The sequence below is a fragment of the Daphnia pulicaria genome, chromosome 4 (genome assembly GCF_021234035.1).
Source record: "Daphnia pulicaria isolate SC F1-1A chromosome 4, SC_F0-13Bv2, whole genome shotgun sequence".
Taxonomy (NCBI): Eukaryota; Metazoa; Arthropoda; class Branchiopoda; order Diplostraca; family Daphniidae; genus Daphnia; species Daphnia pulicaria.
Genome location: NC_060916.1, coordinates 20,839,804 through 20,858,911, shown reverse-complemented (window position 1 = coordinate 20,858,911; position 19,108 = coordinate 20,839,804). Strand labels below are relative to the sequence as shown.

At 45.6% G+C, this 19,108-nt stretch overlaps 1 protein-coding gene across 1 annotated transcript in view; it reads left to right on the top strand.

The window, feature by feature from the left end:
* Window positions 1–8,600: 8,600 nt before the first annotated feature.
* Window positions 8,601–19,108, top strand: part of LOC124338593 — a 52,226-nt gene continuing 41,718 nt past the window's right edge. Inside the window, exons 1-2 of the mRNA XM_046792683.1 lie at window positions 8,601–10,737; window positions 10,909–11,087. Of these exons, the coding sequence (XP_046648639.1) occupies window positions 9,323–10,737; window positions 10,909–11,087 (1,594 nt within the window). The 5' untranslated portion in view covers window positions 8,601–9,322. The remainder of the gene's footprint in view (window positions 10,738–10,908; window positions 11,088–19,108) is intronic.

The window sequence follows — 19,108 nt, the reverse complement described above, 5'->3', positions numbered from 1 at the left end:
TTTAATGCTGTGACATTATATTGTCTCAAGATCTACAGAAGTTGAAAAAAAAAGACGTTAACTTGCACAGTGCATAGCTTCCGACCTTACAGCGTTGTACACACAACTTTCGCATTAGCTTAGTGATATGTCGCAGTTTATTACATCAGCTGGCCTCAATTGTCGGAATACGGTTTCCGCTTGATGTCGTATATATTTATATACGTATTTCGGTAGGAAGTGTAGGGTAATAAACTTAAACCTACATATAGTACACGCAGTACGAAATAAAAGACGGATGTCCAAGTTTTTGTCGAGTAAAGTTTTACTTGTTAATAAGAATCACAACTTTAAATCCGGCGACAAAGAAGCAAAAGAAATAATTACTACGCATAGGGATAAATTCCGCAAGGTCACACAGTAAATTCAAATTAGTGCATGCTTAACTGAGCACACGAGGATTTTCTGAAATCTCGTAAAAATTTATTATATAGCAGGTGGTGCGCAGTGTTTAAATGATTGTCTCTAATTCCTGGAACCTCTTCGAAAGTCGATGAGTTGCGTCAACTCAGAGACTCTGGTAAAGGTATGACATTTTCTCGTTTAGTGAAGCCACTTTTGTCTTGCGGCGCCGGGGACAGAGAAAGCAGGCTTTCTCAGCCTTGGCATTCGGCAGATGAGAATTAATTCAATAGGCAACGTAATCGGAAGAGCGCGCCGCAGCCCCCAAATCTCGTTCGAATTGAGGAGGAAACACCAGCACGGAGGGGAAACTTGATGAGATTTCCACAGAGCAGAAATATTCCGGTCGCTTTCTTAAATGTATAATGAGTGACGCAGAGCTGCGGCTGCTTCTACGCCGAGGATAACACGAGCGCCGCGCAACATTTGAACAATTCTTCGGTCATCCGCCCTGCTGGCGCTCCCCGCTCCCGCCTTTCACGTTTTCTTGTTTCATCATGCAGATGTTATCACTCGGTGGCCACGACGCTGTGATTGTGAATATAACCAAGCGTGGGCGGCTGTTGAATATAATATTAAGACAGCGCGAGGACTTTGAAAAGGATCGTGCGCTAGCGATGCGAAGGGAAAAAATTGTTTAGGAGAAAAAGACAAGTGTAGGCCTCTAACGGGTTACAATGCGGTGATTGTCGTCATGTCCGCACCTATATCGAATCAAAGTATAAGACCAAAGGGTACAATAAGTATAAACCTTAGCAAATAATAGTATAGCACTAAAAATTCTTCCATGAAATCGAGCTGAGGATAGCCCCCCATCTTCTCTGCACTGAAATTCAATCATAGGTAAACCCCTCGATGGAATATAAGATTCCGTCCACTGCTCTTTCACCATGCAATGCCACATGTATAGAGTGCAACAAAAAAATAAAGCCAATGCTGGCAATAAAACGATGAAAGTCAAGTTTTATTTTATTTTTATTTTTTTACAATGCACAGTGGAACACCTTACGTAAGGCTGAAGCCCCAGGCCGGTATAAAGTTATAAGACATGATCAGCCCGTGAAATCGCTTCTAGAATATTTAGTACCACTTCTTGGGAGTATTCTGGCCGTGATTTTTGCTCGTAACAACTCTCTCGGAATTACTATGCCATTGTTATTTTATTCAGTGGAGAGCTGGATTTTGAATCAGAATTTAATAGAATGGACCTGACGGTTGGCCCCTGTTTGTAAATGTTTGATACGCTCGGATGACAATGTTTCTGCTTTATGAGTTGGCGCGGTGAAGGAGGCAGCAGTCATCATCTGTTCACAGGGGCAGGGCCCAATCGACAACTGCATAACCTACGTATTGGGGCGTCGTTCGTTCAGAGATGTTGATTAAATTCTTGCCTGTGTCTGTCTACGGCAGAATCTCCCCCGGTGAGCTCTAAAGAAGGACGCTCGTCGGCTTGTCGCTCAAATTCTTGACACATATCCTTCTTCCCTCTATATAGCTCAGCATCGACATGATTCTTTTCGCTCATCGCGTGCCGGCTCTCCCACGTCTAGAGAGAGAGAACAATAAGCTGTCGGGAGGTGGATCATAGGGCGTCTACCGACATATCAGCACTCCGTGTCAATAAGATCTGGCTCCCCCCCTTACCGAACCCTGGGTGTCACCAGATAAACCTGAAATGAGATGGAAATGCAGGAGGACGTGCCCAGGGTTTTACTGAGATCTGACAGCAGCGAGTCAGCGCAGCCCCGGCCGCCAGAAACGCCGCAAAGACTCGGAGACGCTATACGATACGTATATATTTGTATAATAGAGATGAAACTTTTCTTTTTCTTCGTTTGTCGTGGGATCACTTCTTTTTTCTTTTTCTTCCGGCTGTGGTGGGCTGCAACAAGATTTACGGAGAGAAGCCGGCCGGCTCATTTTATATTTTATCGTCGGAACTTTGAAACATTTCATCCCTTATTAATGTGTACTTAAAAGATTTAAAAGGAAAAACTGTGGGAAAGAGGATCTACTTATTGTGGTCTCTTAAATAGCTGCTGGCCAAAGTTGTCGGCCCAGCGTCTTCCGTTTGGAGAAGCCGGTTCGGTTTTGTAGAAACGCCAACGCCAACGCCAACGCTATCGCCACGCTTTCCCAAAGGGGATGGACGCCCTCCCTATACTATATGTAATCTCTAGTCGAATAGATAACAAATCATCGCCTACATTTTGAATGGTAATACCAGACAAAGTAAACTACACGTGTAAGAAGCAATAGTTGGGGAAAACTGTTATCCGCCTGCCCCCTAGACACAATCAACAGAAACATTCACGATGATTTCGTCATCGATTAATATGCCATTAATAGATTATAAAGAACAAAAGGAATCAAGACTGGCTGCATTTGTAATAGAGATTTCATTATTTCTGACCCTTATTTTTTAGTAGGGTCTATTTAATCTAAACTACGTTTCAATTTCAAACTTTTTTTTTTTTGGGGGGGGGGGGGTTGGTTCTCGTCCTTCATCCATTTTCCTATTATCTTTTTTCGTGTGTCTGTTAGTTCCGAGCAAAGGTTCGGCCCAGTTCCACGACAACGGGAAATTGGCGGAATGATTCACGTCAGTTCATAAATATCAATTAGGCGGATAGTAGCAGTAGTAAGCTAGTAGTAGTATAGCATAGTGTATATAGTAGTAGTATTCGGGGCGTGTGTGGAAATGGAAAGAAAAAAGAACGGCACATCAGTGGGATGGAGTCAGGAAGCGAACGCGACGCTCGTCTCAACCAATCAGCTCTGGCGACCGTGGAACGAGACTCATTTAGACATGCATGGAATCATTTCAGCCGACTAGGGCGTGTCGGAAACAAAAGAGCGACAAGGCTATTGTTTTCGTTTCCATGACGAGCCACCAGCACCAGAAAGAGAAAAAAGAAATTAATTAAACCTATTCACCAAATTTTTTTTAAAAAAGGAAACTAAAAGGGGTGGAAGCCAAAAATTCAATCAGAGCCAGGATTCTTCAACCGGATTGATTAGTCAAATTTCCCATTTGATGGTTGGCCATCAACACTTCTTCTTCGACGTGTAGCTCCCTAATCGTCTGCTAATTCCACCGTCGAAGCTTTATATACGAAGGCAAATAATAAAAACACGCAAGTGGGCTGTTGCTACAAGAAAGACGCTTATTTTTTATTTTCATTTTATTTTTTTATATGTGTCTACCTACGCGCGGTGTTCCAATCTGTCGTTAATCTATTGCGTGCTGCCGTTTCCCTGCAGCTATGGCCGACTCATTCACTCTTCCTTTTCGCTTTATCCACCCTCCGGGGTTTTCACGAACCTCATCCCAAATGACGCCGGGGCATCCCCGGGAGGGCTGTTTTTCCACGACGGTTCCAAAGTTTCTTTCTTTTTTTCTTTCTCCCCCAACATTTTTAGTTGCATTTATTCCACACACATCCACACACTTTAGCGAGCGGAGGAAGGCGACGTCGATTGCGAGAGTCGGAAATCGATTGATGCTCTACGAAAACGAGATGGAGTCTTCTTCCCATGTATAGGCCTATACTATATGTACAGTTATACACCGCCGTGAAGAGCAAGCCGTGGGAGAGCTTGTCCCACGCTCCATATATATGATAAGAACTCGATTGGTTGACGGAGAAGGCTGTCATTTGTTGAATGTCTAATGCCGGGAACCCGCCGTCCTACCCGAGCCGAGGGAATGAATAAATGACGTGCTCAGAGCTGTTATAGCCTTCCCGGGAAACTTGTCTATCGAGCGGAACACGAAAGTAAAAAAATATTTATTTACACACACCGTGTCGGTTATATACGCTCCAGTTTATTTATTTTTATTCGTCGCCATTTCTATAGAAAACACCACCCAACCGAAAAAATAAAAAGCGAATTCTTCCCCCCCCCCCCCACTTTTTTTTAAATGCTCCGGAAACATTCCATTTGTTCGCTTGTTTTGTTTCTTTTATTCGCCATGACCAATAACAGCATATCTCATAAGAAAGATATTAAAAGCCGAGTCGCACTTGTCATTTGGCGTGTTCCTGTTTACCTATTGCAATGTGCAACTCGCATGGCTACACACCGAGAGGTGGAACACACATTTATATCCAATCCTGGCCGTCAAACATCAACTTGGAAACATTAGAAATCTCGTTTGTACCACAGACCGTGCACAACTATACGCTATATCAATTGCAAACAGAGGGAGGCCTTTGCTTATTGCAAAACGTTTGAATAATCCTGCGACAATAAGAAATATCATTTCATTCTAAAGAGAGAAGGCGCAGTTGAATCTGTAATAATGGAATCAAGTCAAGCGGGCCCAAGTTCGTATGTATAAGAGGACCAACTTGCAATCAACATTATTATTGTTCTCTCCAAACTGTCCCCTTCATCTTTTCTAAGCAAACAGAAGGTTATGATATAGTTATAATATACGGTAACACGGGATCTATACGAAACTCAACTCCGGCAAAGACAAACTTGAAGAGTAGCACAAGAGAATCTATATAATAGGGGAGAGAGACCAGCAGCAGCTCCGCGGCGCCGGATATTGTATATAATGCCGCGTCCCCCCCTTGCTGTACGGTTTGCCAGCGATTGCTGAGCGTCCAATCGATTGGTCGACCCAAAACATTGATCAAACGGAACACCCATATACCCATTCTTCCCACGTCTGTGATCAAATAACACAATAATACAGTATATATATTTAGTCTATAGTACATTTGCTCTAAATAGATACGGTTAGTTGACTCTAGACATAGTTTGCTTGCCAGTAAAGAGCACGAAAAGTCTCATGAAGACGAGAAATGGGTCAAATTTAAAAGCTCAGAGAACGTGCTGAGAGTCGCTACGTTTTCCTCGCATACGCGTCGAGTTATCTGGCGGCAAGACAAGTCATCTTACGTAGGCGTGAGAGCGACGGAAAATATAAAAGGGCGCGTGATATTACGGATCTGCATTGTCGTTAGATTTTTCGATGACGCCAACTACCATCTCTCGTCCTTTTCTTTTTCTTTTCTTTTTTATTCTTGCGCGCCATATTTGGAATATTGTCGCTGTCGCCCTTTTTTTTTAGGTTGTTTCACGTTTCCAGCGCTTTTTTTCTGATTCAGTTTTGCGTGTTTATGACAACCCGGAATGAGGCTCCTTTTTTACTATTTATACAGGCGGACGTCATGACAGAGAAGAACCGATTTCAATATCCCCCTCTCCATCTTCTTTTGTTTCTTATTATTATTTTCTATTCTTTTTTCTTCTGCAAAGTTTATGGGAAACAAGAGGCAGTAGCTCGGAAGAAAACAGAAAAAAAAAATAACAACTTTTCTTTCTTTTTCATTATTATTTTTTTAAATAGAAATGCCGTGTAGGAAGTAAATCCTCGAGAAAACTCATTTTTTTTTCTTTCGGGAATTCGGTTTCCGTGTGATGTTGCGACACGCCATTTTTTCTTATACCCGCGACTCGATTTCGCTACTGTATTCCAATAATTCCAAATTTGCATTGTTTTTTTTCGCGCATCACACGACAGGGACTTTAACCCACCCCGACTGTGTGCTGTGCTGTTGCCTTTCATATAGGATAGATAACAGCGTCATAGCGTTACAGTAGTTACGTAACCATCATTACCGGTGCCGAATTTCTTTTGATTAGTCGAATCCTATTATTCGCGACATTTCCCTTTAGTGGTGATAATGAGAAAACTTCGTCTGTTAGACAACGGCGTTAGGACGTGACTAATAGATCATTCCCTGCACATTCCTCATAGTGTGCTGACTCTATAGGTCGTTGTGAATGATCAGCAGGAAAATGGCTGGAAATAGCTCGCCCTGTAGTACTACCCGGTATATTATTCGTAAAAAAACGTCCACTGCAGATGTTGCAACCCCCGTTAATCATCAGTGAGCGAGGGGGAGAGAAAAAGACTCGATACTACAGTATATGATTCCGAGCTTGATTTTTCGTAGAAGATTATTGATTCGTTGTTTGTTTCAGATTCCTTACTAAAGAGACGTGGGTGTTCTACGGTCTACGTATACCCAATGCCCTTGCTGCGTTCCGTATTATTAGTGTATGTCTAATATACTGCGACACTTTGACTCACAATTCGGGCTGTCTCAGCGTGATCTCCACCCGGCTCTCTAATCGCACATCGCCATTATTTCTTGTACCTACTCGCCAAATTGGGACGTGAAAATCAGCAACGCGATCGGATTTCGTTAAGGCGCGCATTGCAGTTAATGGAAAAGTTGGACGGACCTCTAGGCATTCTGAAAAACCGCTAGTGGCCAGACAGACTAATGAAGGGTAAAACTTAATAGTTAATAGACTCTCTAGTCCCACATTATGAAGAAAAAATCAACGCAGTCACGACGTGGGCAAAGTAAAATCTACGGGGGCTGAAAGTAGGACTATAAATTGACAAAGTAACGAACCATACAAAATTCACAAAATTCTATCAGATGTTGATGAGATGGTATAAACAACATCCGTATAGCATTGTACACTATATTGAGTTACGTATGTGATGTGGGTCTTTTCGTTGGAACGAAACAAATGGCAGAGGATATCTAATCATGACTGAGCCTTTAGACTGTCTTTCCGTTTTTAATGGCTCTCAAAGTTAACTGGTTAAGGCAGAACGAATTAAAAAAATTTTCCTACCTTTTGCAGTGTCAACTGGACGTGACGGAACTGACGGTTGACGTGATCCAAAAGCTTCGATGACGAACAAGTCGACAAAAGGAAACGTAATTAGCCGTCCTACGTTGAATTGTCCACGGGATCAACTGCAAAGAGATAGGAAACGAGAGGACACGTGAGATGTGTGGAGTGTGCTGTCGGAATACATGCAGATATATGTATTGAATTCCCAATGTGTTGAAAGTCTAGACAATGTCTGCCTATCCGTCGGTGAATGGCCGTCATATATAGCCATCCGTTTTGGCACTTTGGCGCGGCACTTGATGCGTGATGGCGTCGCTTTACATCACGTCATCGAGGTTCCGTTTCCCGTACACTGTCCTGTCCTGTGTACATCGAGATAGAGGCCCTCGACAAATGAGCCTGTCGTTGCCCAATATGCACAGCAACTCGGGAGTCAAAGCAAAGCGGACGGCCCATGCACACCCGCCGTCACAAGTTTGGGCCCATTGCTGCTGGAGCTGGACACACTCAATCGTATTTCAAATATATTCATAAGCCGGCGATGTGTAACAGAAGACGACAGCAACGGCCAAAAGTGTTTTTGCATGTGTCTGCTGTCCTGGCCGGGCGGTGCATTATGGCAGATGGTCAACACGTGCCGGAATCGATTGTCTCTCTCTTTCTCTTCTATTTTATACTACCTACACCATACCCATCTTGTCCGCTCTCAGGCTACAATTCACCTGGACAAGGTGCGGAGAAGCGTGAAATGTTACCCGACAAAAGGCGCTAATCGAATCGCTAATCGAGTCCACCTCCTCCTCCTCCTCTCCCCCCATATACCGTTAAGAAAAAGGAATTCCACCTTCTTCTTCTGACGTTATTTGAACGCGGGAAATCTCAAAACTCAATCTCCATTGTTGCGTGACTCACTTTCCATTGCCGTTGGGAGATTCGCCGTTATTATTAATTGATCGGGGCAATTTCGCCTCGAGGCAACGCAATCACTTTCGTCTTTTTTCAGAGGATTAACAACGACCTACCCCCCCGACGGAAGAATGTTTTTCAAATAAAAATTGGATCCCGCACCCACCGATTATAAAGTCAGGAGCTGCCAATGTTGTTTTCATTCCGTTGGCGTTTCCAATTCTCTCTACTCGACGGACGAACGGACGGACGGGGGGGTTATTGTTGATGTTCTTTCTTGTTATTTACGTTTGATCATAGCTTAGCGAGAAGAGAAGGGGGGGGGGCCGGGGGAAGTAGTACGGCGCCGCCGCGGGATCGACGGCGACGACGCTCAGGCTGTTTGGATAGCCACCCCTCGCCCACCCGTACATGCAGACATATCGGTCTTGTCTTTCTCTCTCTCTCTCTTTGTATGTACTTCTTTTTCCCTTCTCTTATTCTCTCTTTCGTTCTTCCTTCTCTTTCACCGTCCTTTCTCGACATCCTCCTCCTGCCTGGCCCAAGTGGCCCAAGGATCGCGACGGAGGTGCATCAGTCTTCGGGAGTCTTCTGTCCGACGTGCATCAGCCGCTCCCGCGATCTCATCTCTCAGCTTCTTCTTCCTCTTCTGCTTCTGCTTCTAGGAATTGCGCGTCATATCTTTTGAGGCGCTACCCCACCACCACCACCACTAACATCATCAGGTTTTATTTTTCGCTTCAGTCAGCGCTCTTTAAAAATTTGTCGTTGAATGGATAGACTTTAATTTTGAGCAAAGGGAATTTTTCAGACGTCTAAGCGTGTTAATGTCTTATGATTAACTTTGTGTGAGCGCGTGATGCGAAACGAATTCCAGTGATTGGATTCAAACAGGGTAAAATAGTGCGTCCATTGTGCGTGTGTAGTTTTCGTATATTTCTCCCGTCGGCGCTGACGGAACTGTATTTGAACGGCATCAATCAAAAAAAGTGTCAAAGTGTTTCCGCCGTTTGATTTGTTGCTGCTGCTGGGGGGACATTGCGGTCAAAAAAGAATCATTGGACGTTCCGGGTCGACCCGGTGATTTTGTCATGAATTCAATCGAACCGTTTGCCGATAATCAGCGACTATCGATTCCGGCAGCGGCGATCTTGCTCGACTCGACCCATTCCTGATTCCCGTTCATTCATAGATTTGGAGCGCCAGAGTCGATCATCCTAATCATCAATCCATCTCACGGCGTGTATAGAGAGATAAGACCAGAGGGGAACTAGGGCGGGACCAACACTGCATCCGGAAGATGAAGTGGTTACGGCCAGGTGTCAGCCGGACAGACTTTCTCTTGATGACTCTAATCTTGACGACGGCGACGACGCGACTTGGCCGGGCTTCTGGGAGCGAGCCGGCCAGCGGATTCAATTCCAGCGGCGTCGCCGTGCCGCCCTCAGAGGCGTCCTCGATGAACTGGACTCTGCCGCACGAGAACATTTCGTCCGTCGTCAATGCTGAATCCATTACGACGGCCACCGACTATTACCCGGTAGCAGCTACTCATTCGACGGTGGATCCTGCGCTGGTGGAAGAGGATTCGACCGAGCGTTCGATGGGGAGTGTCAACGAGGTCTGGGCCAAAATCCGCCACTTGCACCAAAAAGTGCGGCTCAAAGATGCGGATCAGCAAGAAATCGATGGTCATCAGACCACCGGCAGTCCGACTCAAGAGTGGGATTACGTCGAGGATGCCACCAAACCTCCGACATCCGGCGCTGATGAGCTCCAACCGCAGCAGGCAGGGAAGAAGTCATCAAGCGCCGCTCTTCAAATAAAAGACGTCGCCATCAATTCCAATCCGAGCGGAGGCGGAGGCGGTGGTGGCGCCAGCGTCAATAAAATCAAATCAAGCCGCAACAGCAAGTCCAACGGGACGGGCAGCACGAAAGCCTTCCGCATCCTGGCGTCCGGCACGAGAAAAACCAACAAATTGCAAGGCGTTTCCAGTAGCGGGGGAGGAGGATCTTCGACCAACAACCTGGTCACGGCAGCCGGTCAGACGGGCGAGGACGTTGCGGTCGATGAGAAAAACCAACACGTGGAGGAGGCAATGGACAATAAAGATCCGGCCGTGCCGGCCAAGGCAAACAACAAAGAACAGCGGACGGACACAACAACAGGGACGAACCCGCCCAAACCGGTGGTTCCGCGCTCGTTCTTTACCTCGTCCCATTCAGCGGAGAATGGGCCGACGGGCGCGCCCAGGTTGGAGAATAAAATCGCCGCCATGAAAGGACTCTCATCCTCGGACGCTGATGGTGAATCGCCGTCGTCAAGCGACAGCCTGGAAGTGTACGACAGTAGCGATGCGGAAGCGTCGGATTCGAGCTCGCTGGACGATCCCAGCACGTACGATCCCATCAACAAGCCCGACCTTGACATAATGACGAAATTTCTGCGCATTGTCGAGTCGCAATCTTTGCTGGGCGACAACTGCACGGCGGGAACGGACGACACCTTGGGGGAAGGCGTCGTGGATCGCTACGCCCAGGATCGCTTCCGCCTCGAGGCCGAAGTGGCCGTCAACCGAGCTAATTGGCTGACGCGACTCTGGAAGTACGCCGACAAAAGCGTCCTCGATTCAGAGTACCTCTTGCACGTCGAGCTCTACTCCATGATCGAGATGGACGAGGACATCTTCGCCGCTGGCAACTGTTACGACAAGTAGGATTATATTTATAACCCCCCTCCTGTCCTCCTTGTAGGATTCCCCATTCATTCGGAAATATGACAAATGTATGAATCCGCCCTCATCTTTTTTATTTATCTCTTTTTTCTTTCTTTTTCTATTCGTCGTCGACGTGGACGTGGACATTGTCTTTCTTGTTGAAACAGGTACCAGTACAAGGACTACGTCCTATTCTGTCCGTTCGCCTTTCGGATGTTGGAGGGTCCCATATTGGCCAAGGATCTGGCCGTCGAGTACAAGTACTTGGCCAACACATCCGAGTGGTTTTACATCGCTCGCAAGAACGCCGAGCGCGTCATCCGCAACATGACGTCATTGACCAAAGGTAAGAACTTTGGCTCCACCCCTCGGAAAATAGCCCCATTTTTTCCCTCCTGCTGTCCTCTTTTTTTAGCATCTCTTAACAAGGTCTTGGGAGCCACTTAGCCGCGGTCGGAAGCGCATAGGTCCTTAATCTTTTGTCTCTCATGCAAGTCCCGGCTCCCTCCCGACCATTTCTCTCTCTGTCTCGGGTTCCCGCTGCCGCCTACTCTTTCTCTCTCTCTCTCTTCAACTGTCATAGAGTTGAGTTCCAGTTATTACCCAGACTTCCTGATTCACTCGAAATCTCCCGGCGCGTCACTCGGATGAAGAACAAGAGCATTATACATACAAAACCCGTCAAAAGTCAATAAGACGTCCCCTCCCACCCCGTCCCACCCTCTCCTTTATTGTACACGGGCAAGAAAAGGTTGCCAATATCAGAATCCACTTGACAATATCTCAGCTGCATGCCGGCTGTTTATTGAGCGTATTATATTACATGTCATTTGTTTCCCTACTCCTCTAGACTATAGACTATATATATCCATCTTTTGCCGTTTGCTCGAGCTGCTAAAGTTTCCAGTTGGGCGATCTCTATATAGCAGAAGAAGAAGAAGAAGAGAACATCTGTGTGGTATAGCCCAACTGCTGCTGTTGTTCTTTTTTTCTTGTTTCATTTTTCCCTCTCTCTCTGGTCGAGAAATTTACAGTTACGGCTCCGGCGAAAGATTCCGGTTTCGCTCATAATTCTCCGCTGCACGCGCGGAACACACGCAGACGCATAACGATAACAAGAAAACAGCGGGAGAAATATGAGCGAAAGAAACTAACAATCTCTCTCTCTCTCTCCCAGCTAAAAACAAAAACAAAAACTGATTTGATCCCTGTCAAGCCGTCAACTTAGGACTTAACCAACCGATATGAAGTGCGCGCGTTTGTTTGATACGCATCTACTCTATCCATCTCTCTTTTTCATTTCCCCCTCTCCACCCCCATCCGCTGGGCAATTAATATCCAACTTACGGAGCGCAGTAAATATATTCCCGGCAATCTCCGCTCACGGCACATTGAATAATAGACTTTGTCTAGCTACTACTTTTGATGGACAAGACAAGAGAGAATATTACTATATTACTATGCGTACAAATATCGTCAAGAGTTTTCGTTGGAAAAAGGAGATGCATTCTCTCATCTCTGTTTCTAGATAGACGCCCGGCTTATTGTGCGTCATCGATTTACGACGCCGGAACTATTACGAGAGACATATAACGCTCGACGAAAAGAAAACATTGACAGAGAAACAAAAGTGATGTAAGAGATGAGGAGGAGGTGGACGGCCCACAGTATAGTGGCTGTCATCCAACGCTCAAAGATCCAGCTGGGCTGTTCATTTGTCGTCGTCAAACAATACATATAAATATCCGAGCAACGCCAAGCGCAGCCGCCGCCTCGTCCAAATGAAGACGGAACATTAGCTGACAGATATCGCAGTCTATGGAAGAGGACAGTGTGCTGTGTTTAGGGGGGGTAAAACGCTGTCGCTAACGGGAATCATTAGTCGTATGTCATCCGAGTAAGAATCCCTCCCACTCTTTTCTCTCCCTCTAATCGAGTTTTGACACGGCGCTCACTTGGCAACTGCACAAACACACACACACACGAAAGAAAAGATCCGCGCTTGTGTTTGTGTGCAAGCAGCAGCAGTAACTCTGCAAGAGTAGCCATGGAGCTCATCATCAACAGGACCTCCCTCCGCAGACGTGCGGAGAGTTTCCGAAAACTTATCCTTCGCACTCTGCACATCTCCTCTTCTATACGGACAGCTTCTTCTTGGCTATCCTATAATGGTAGATAAATATCTCTTCGAGTATAGCTATAAAGCTTACCTAGCTCTTTTTGATTACAGAGGTGGGGGGGGGGGGAGATGAGATGGCGCAGACGACAGGACAAATATCAGGAGGGCAAAGAGAATTGAGAATGAGACGAGAGAAGAGAAGAGAGGCAGTATATTCTTGTCGCTAAAAAGTGACGATCTTTTTTCTCCCTCCTTTTGTTTTTGAAGTCAGCAAGTCGGTCGGAAATTTTCCCGCAACGAGAGGGGAATGGTGGGGAATGGCTGGTGGCTGGCTGGTGGTGGGCGTTGTATAACTCTGGTTCGCCGGTTTTCGTTCATCATTTTGCCATAATGACGACAACGACGACGACGACGAGGACGCGCATAGTTGATGAAGGGATTGAAAGCTTCTTCAGCGACTCGTGGAAATCGCGCAGCAGCACACCAAAGGTTTTTCAAAGAGCCAGAGAAGTTCATCTCGTGGAACTTGACGTCCATAATACAAATCAAAGAGAGAGAGACGACGGTGGAGAGAGAGAGAGGGGAATGCAATAGAGAAAATGTCTTTCCCTCTTCTTCTTCAAAAAAATAGATTCCGGTGCATTTCAAAGGTGCCGGATGAAAGCGCAGGGTACAACATGTAGTGGGCACGGAGGTTTCCGCCAATGGAGTCATCAAATCAATTCGAGTGCGTCTCTAATAGGAGGGGACACACCCAATACAAAATATCCTACACATCGACGACGTTATTAGACATAAAGGCTCACATTTTTCGGGTCCCCCCAACGCTATCTAAGTTATATATTTAGTGCAACTATTCATCGTCACTTTTTCGTAGGCGGCGCAGCAGTGCCATCTTTCCTTCTTTTCTAATCACGCGCTCTTGCCGAGACTCACTTTGGCCTTTCGACTCGCTAATGAACTTTGTCCCGCCGTGAAATATCACAGGGAAACGGCTGAAAGGCGCAATAGACGCCAAAGGTTACGGGCGACGCGGAGAGAGAGAAAATCTGACGCAACCTAATGAAGACAAATGGGGAGGAAATGAGAACAATTATTGAGCACGGCTGGCCCGCGCTCCTCTGTTGTTTCAGTCATTAGGAGTAGCTTGTCCCGCAAACTTTTACACGGCTGCGTGCAGCCAGAAAAAACCCCAAAACCCCAAAACAAAAAATACCTGTGCACATTGAAGCTAAAAAGTTGCAATCAAACTGATGATGGAATTGAAGGTTTGCCCTTTTAGATGGGAGGGGGGAAAAGACTCGATTGTCTTAGTGCGTTCCTTCCAACTCCCCCCCCCCTTCGGCTGTTGTACAGTAGTTGCATAATTATCACGTTTGCACGCAGCAGTCTCAACTTGTTTCCTTTTGTACATGGTTATTATAAACTGCTGCTACTGCTGCTACACAGTAAGACACAACTTTATCGTCCGACAGGTCTCCAAATCCCTTTCATTTTCCAATCAGCTCTTATTATACGCTCTGCTTTTGGAACGAGAAGTGATTCCTCCAAGTGAGAAAAAGGTTAAGGGGGGGGGGGGATAGTCCAAGAGGTGGATCAATCGATGGCCGTCGCCAGCTCAACGGTAATGACCAACTATAACGAAGTAAGCGCAAGGGGTGGGAAGGGGGGGCAAAGTTTTCGATTCTTTTTTTTTATTTCCTTCGCCAAAACACAGTCGCCGCGTCCGCAGTGGAAACAATTTGCGACGTGAATTCAATTACTCTCAACACGCAACTCGTCGAGGGGTGTTCAAACCTCCCACTCTTTTTATCTTTTTTTTCTAACGAACGGTGTAGAGTCACGAAATTTCGTGACGGATTAAAAAAGAAACAACACGGACACCATTAAAAATGAAAATCAAACTTGACATTTCAACAGGGTTTTCATTTTCTCCTCTTTTCTACGGTCGCGGGGTTTATTATGTAATGAAATCAATAGTACGGGTGTAGAGGGAATATGTATAATTGTATATGGGCAATGAGATAAGATTTCTTTTTGAAATTTTATTTTTGTTGAAAGGTCGATGGTTATACATATGCGTAAGCGACTCTTGACGCCACTTGTCTTCAATAAGAACTAACGGAAGTTCGACATGGCGAAAAATCCCCCAGTCAAAAAATAAAGGATCGTCGTCATAATAATAATTTTTAAAAAAAGCCGGGTCGGGGAGTATTTAAAAAGAATGAGGCGTGCCGGCGAACAAAAAAAAAGCCAAATCGCACGAGTCCCTAGCCGACGGCGGTCTTGCTTCCGTGTATGTACTATACTTGACAGTCCCGAAACGTGGTCGCAACAAAAGGCGAGACCGACCCAAGATGACGAGCGCGTGCCTGGTTTCATTCCCGTGTATGGATTCTCATCCGCCCCGATGGCGTAGACATTCTGCATTCTTCTCGTTCGATCCTCTTCTTCTTCTTCTTCTGTCAGTTCGTGCCGTGTGCGCGTGTGTTTGCGAATTTGGGAACCTGCTGTCCCGATACTCCACTGATAAGGCAGGCAGTCAGCCAGGGCTCTTGTACCCCGGCCACTCTAGCAGCACACAGACAGGAGGAGCTCGGCAAGGCCAACTTTTCAATTTGATACCCGCCAAAACAAGAAAAATAGGACATCGAGCCGAGTCGAGTGGAACCTTGCGGGCTAGTGACTTCTAGAGCTCATCCAACTGAGAGCCCTCTTCATCTTTTTTTCTCTTTTATTCCGGTCTCTCCTTTTTCTATGTGTGTGTCCCTCTCTCGGAGCAGGTTATACAACATTTATCATATAGAAATATATATGACCTTTCTCATTTTCAAAAGGCTAGACGAGTTTTTCTGTTCAGCTATTTTTTGATTTCCAAAGAAAACAGAGACACCCACACGCGGACCGGAATCGAGGCGATAGGAAAACAGAAGCCGGAAAAATATTATAAATACAGAATTATGATGTGTGTTGTTCTTTTTCCATCACATGAAAGAAAACTGTGAAGGATTTCATTTCTTTCTTTTTTTTCACCCTATGCTCGTTATTTTCGGATGCCGACCGCGCGGATCATTCACTTTTCTGTCACTTGCTATTCGCTTTCGCCCCGGCTGAATGGCCACGCGCCGCCATCATCATCCCAGGCACACAAGAGCACGGACAAAAACAAAGTCTCTTTTTTGAAGTCAACGAGTGTCTCTCTCTGTTTTCTATACCGCAGTTTCTCGTTTGCGGTGACTGATTAGAGGATGGAGGAGGATGCAATAGGAGCTAACAGACAGCAGCACACTCTGCATAGGTAAAAAAAAGATGAGAGAAAAAAAGAGCCACAACCAACATCGTAGGCCTTCGTGGAAAAAGTGGAGCAAGAGATTCTGTAATCAACTCACGTTCCGCATATATCCTCCATCCACCAGCAATCCGATACTCTATTATATCAGTCACTCTTCTTCTTCTTTTGGTCAGGCTGCTGTATTTATTATTATATCTACTGCTGCTGCTGCTCCCTTCTTTGTATATAGACTAGCCGCCCGAGCATCAGCCCGATTCCATGCGAATATAACTCTCGCATCGAGTCTGGTGAGTTTTATATATTATGCAAGGAGTCTGAAAATTGTTAGCCATTCTTTCGCGACCTGAGGGGGGACATTGGAAATCTTCCGATCCTTTGCATCTCCCCTCTTTATCCATGAATATGTTGATTTGACATCATTTGCCTGTTTTGTTTTGTTTTCTTCCTCTTCTTTTGTTGTTGCTTTTATTTTTGGGCGGGGGGTTTTCTCGGGAAAGTATATACACGCGTACAGCGGTTGCCATTAGCTTCAACTTTGTTCTTTGTTTGATATCTTGTTTTTAAAAAGAAAATGTCGCATCTCGTCTTTTTATTATTTTTGCGGCGAGGAATGAAATGCGGAAGATGAAATGCGTACCACGAACTTCAAGGTGTAAGAGGATAGAAACTAGTTTTTCCAACTCGACTGTGGGAAATTCTGATTCTTGACATGAAATTCAAAGGTATAGTCTTGGGTTGCCTTGGGAGGTTGAAAACCTTAAATCATTCAAGACATTTCGGGGCTGTGCGCAGCCTAATCTACTTTACGGCTTTCAAGTTCGCAACCTTCCATTTAACTTATTCTATCCGGCAAAGTAGAGTACAAAACATGAAGAAAAAACAACAACATACTGTAGGTACAGTCGAATCAAAGGCTGCACAAGTTATACTACGTGCAAAGCTATACGTGCTGGCATATAGGACAACTCGCGCTTAATAAAACAGAAACATTAATTTCTCGTCTTTTCCTGGGCCTTGTTTAATATCATCAATTCAGGTACGGTAAATCAGTTCCAGTTCTTTACGGGAAAAGCTAATGGGACTCGTTGTAGTTTTCCCTTCTACATGCGATCTTATAACATCTTATTGGCTTAGACCATACACATTTGATATAAAGGCCTATATACTTAGCTGGGGTAGGCAGTCTCATATGTAATCCACCTGGGACGGCATATAATACCCAAATGCGCGCAACCAAAAGCTAATCACCAGGGATTTGTGAAGCGAATGTGCCATTCCTGCGCCAAATAATTCAATGAATATTTCCCGAGCTGCAACGCATAATACAGGCCGGCCAGCCACACAGCAGTCAAGTCTCGCTCCGTGAGATTTCTGCTCCCTTGATTTGTGTTTGTGCGGCTCGGCTTCAGAGTTGTTGGTTGCGGTTTTGGCAAACTGATTAAGTCATCATCAACAGCGCGAGCGGATAGGTCGCGGGAAGCAAGCCAAAGAGCTCGGGTGAGCAAAAAAAATTAAAAAAAAAGGAGCTAGCCGAAAATCAAATCTCCAAGATAAAGAGGCAGTCATGTGGGGGATAACAAGCTAAGAATCGAGGGCCTTTAATATGGATGAAGAGATGAGAATGTGGACAGAAGTGTGTGTAGCCTCCTCCGCAGATGATCCAGCCGCCGCCACCGCCATTCAACACAGCACAGCACACACACAAACAAGCGATCAAGAATCCAAGCGGACCAGGAGACGGCCGGCGCCGTGGTCTCGGCTGCTGTCTCCTCTCGTGTGTGTGACTGTGTGGGCTGGACCGAAGGGACGTTGTTCGGGTGGCCTATATTGGAAAAGTCGGATGACTGGATAAGAGGGACGACGAGAGAACAGGCGGAAACCGTATTAAGCAGCCAGAATTCCCGTGAGTGGTTCCTGATCACGGTAGAAGGTCCGTACACTAGAACGCTTTGATAAACAGGAGAGACTCGAGGATCGGTCCTTGTATTGGCTGGATCTATTATATACCGTCCGGCTGTGTAGGATATCCAAGCGTGTGTGTATATCCCATCAGTTTACGTAATATTTCCCCCTTCCCCCCTCTTCCTCTTCTATTACAATCGATGGCCTGCAGCTGCTCGGTCCTGTATATGCCCGAAAAGTCTCAGCGGACGTCCGCTCTCGGTCAGCCACACACATCGTCCGAGTCGGGACGAACCTTTTTGCCGATATTCCGCCAGAGATGGATGGCCCGTGGGTTCATCCGCCGAATCTTTTCATATTTTTCTCTTTCTCTCCTTGCCTCTCTCTCGCTCGCTCTACATGTTTATGGATGTGCGTCCGACACAGCGGAGAAGATGAAAGTGGAAAGAAAACAATACAAGAGGCAGAAGAAAATCGGGAAAAAATGGCGCGGATTTCAAATAATAAAACAAAAATATGCGCAACAACGGCGTATGTATAAGAAAAGACAAATACCCTCGCTCGTGTACATCGGAAAAAAACAAAGAAATGCGCGTGTTTTGTGTGTGTGTGTTTTTTTTTCTAGTTTGCCGAGCCGGAGCAATGAAACTGACAGCGGCAAGACTATAGCAACTATACAGGCGAGACAGGAAGATAGATTGTGTACGAATAAATGTACTAAGGGATTTTTAAAACAGATACAGAAGAACCAAAAAATAAAAAAAAGAAAGATTGGAATTGCTCTCTCTCTCTCTCTGTACCAGCGTCTGTTCTTTCCCATGTAGACACACACGCATATGTAATAAGACTGGCAGTCCGACCTGCATAAAACATACGCCGCTGTGCTGCGCGACGCATTTAATGGAGATTCGCAACCCCTTGTGTTCCATCCGCCACACACATCGCTTTCTCCGTATTATTATACACGCGACTATAGTGTAATAAATACTAGGCCAGGCACTGCGATGTACTGCTTGCTGCTTGGACTCTATTTCGCGTTGGTTGGTTGGTTTGT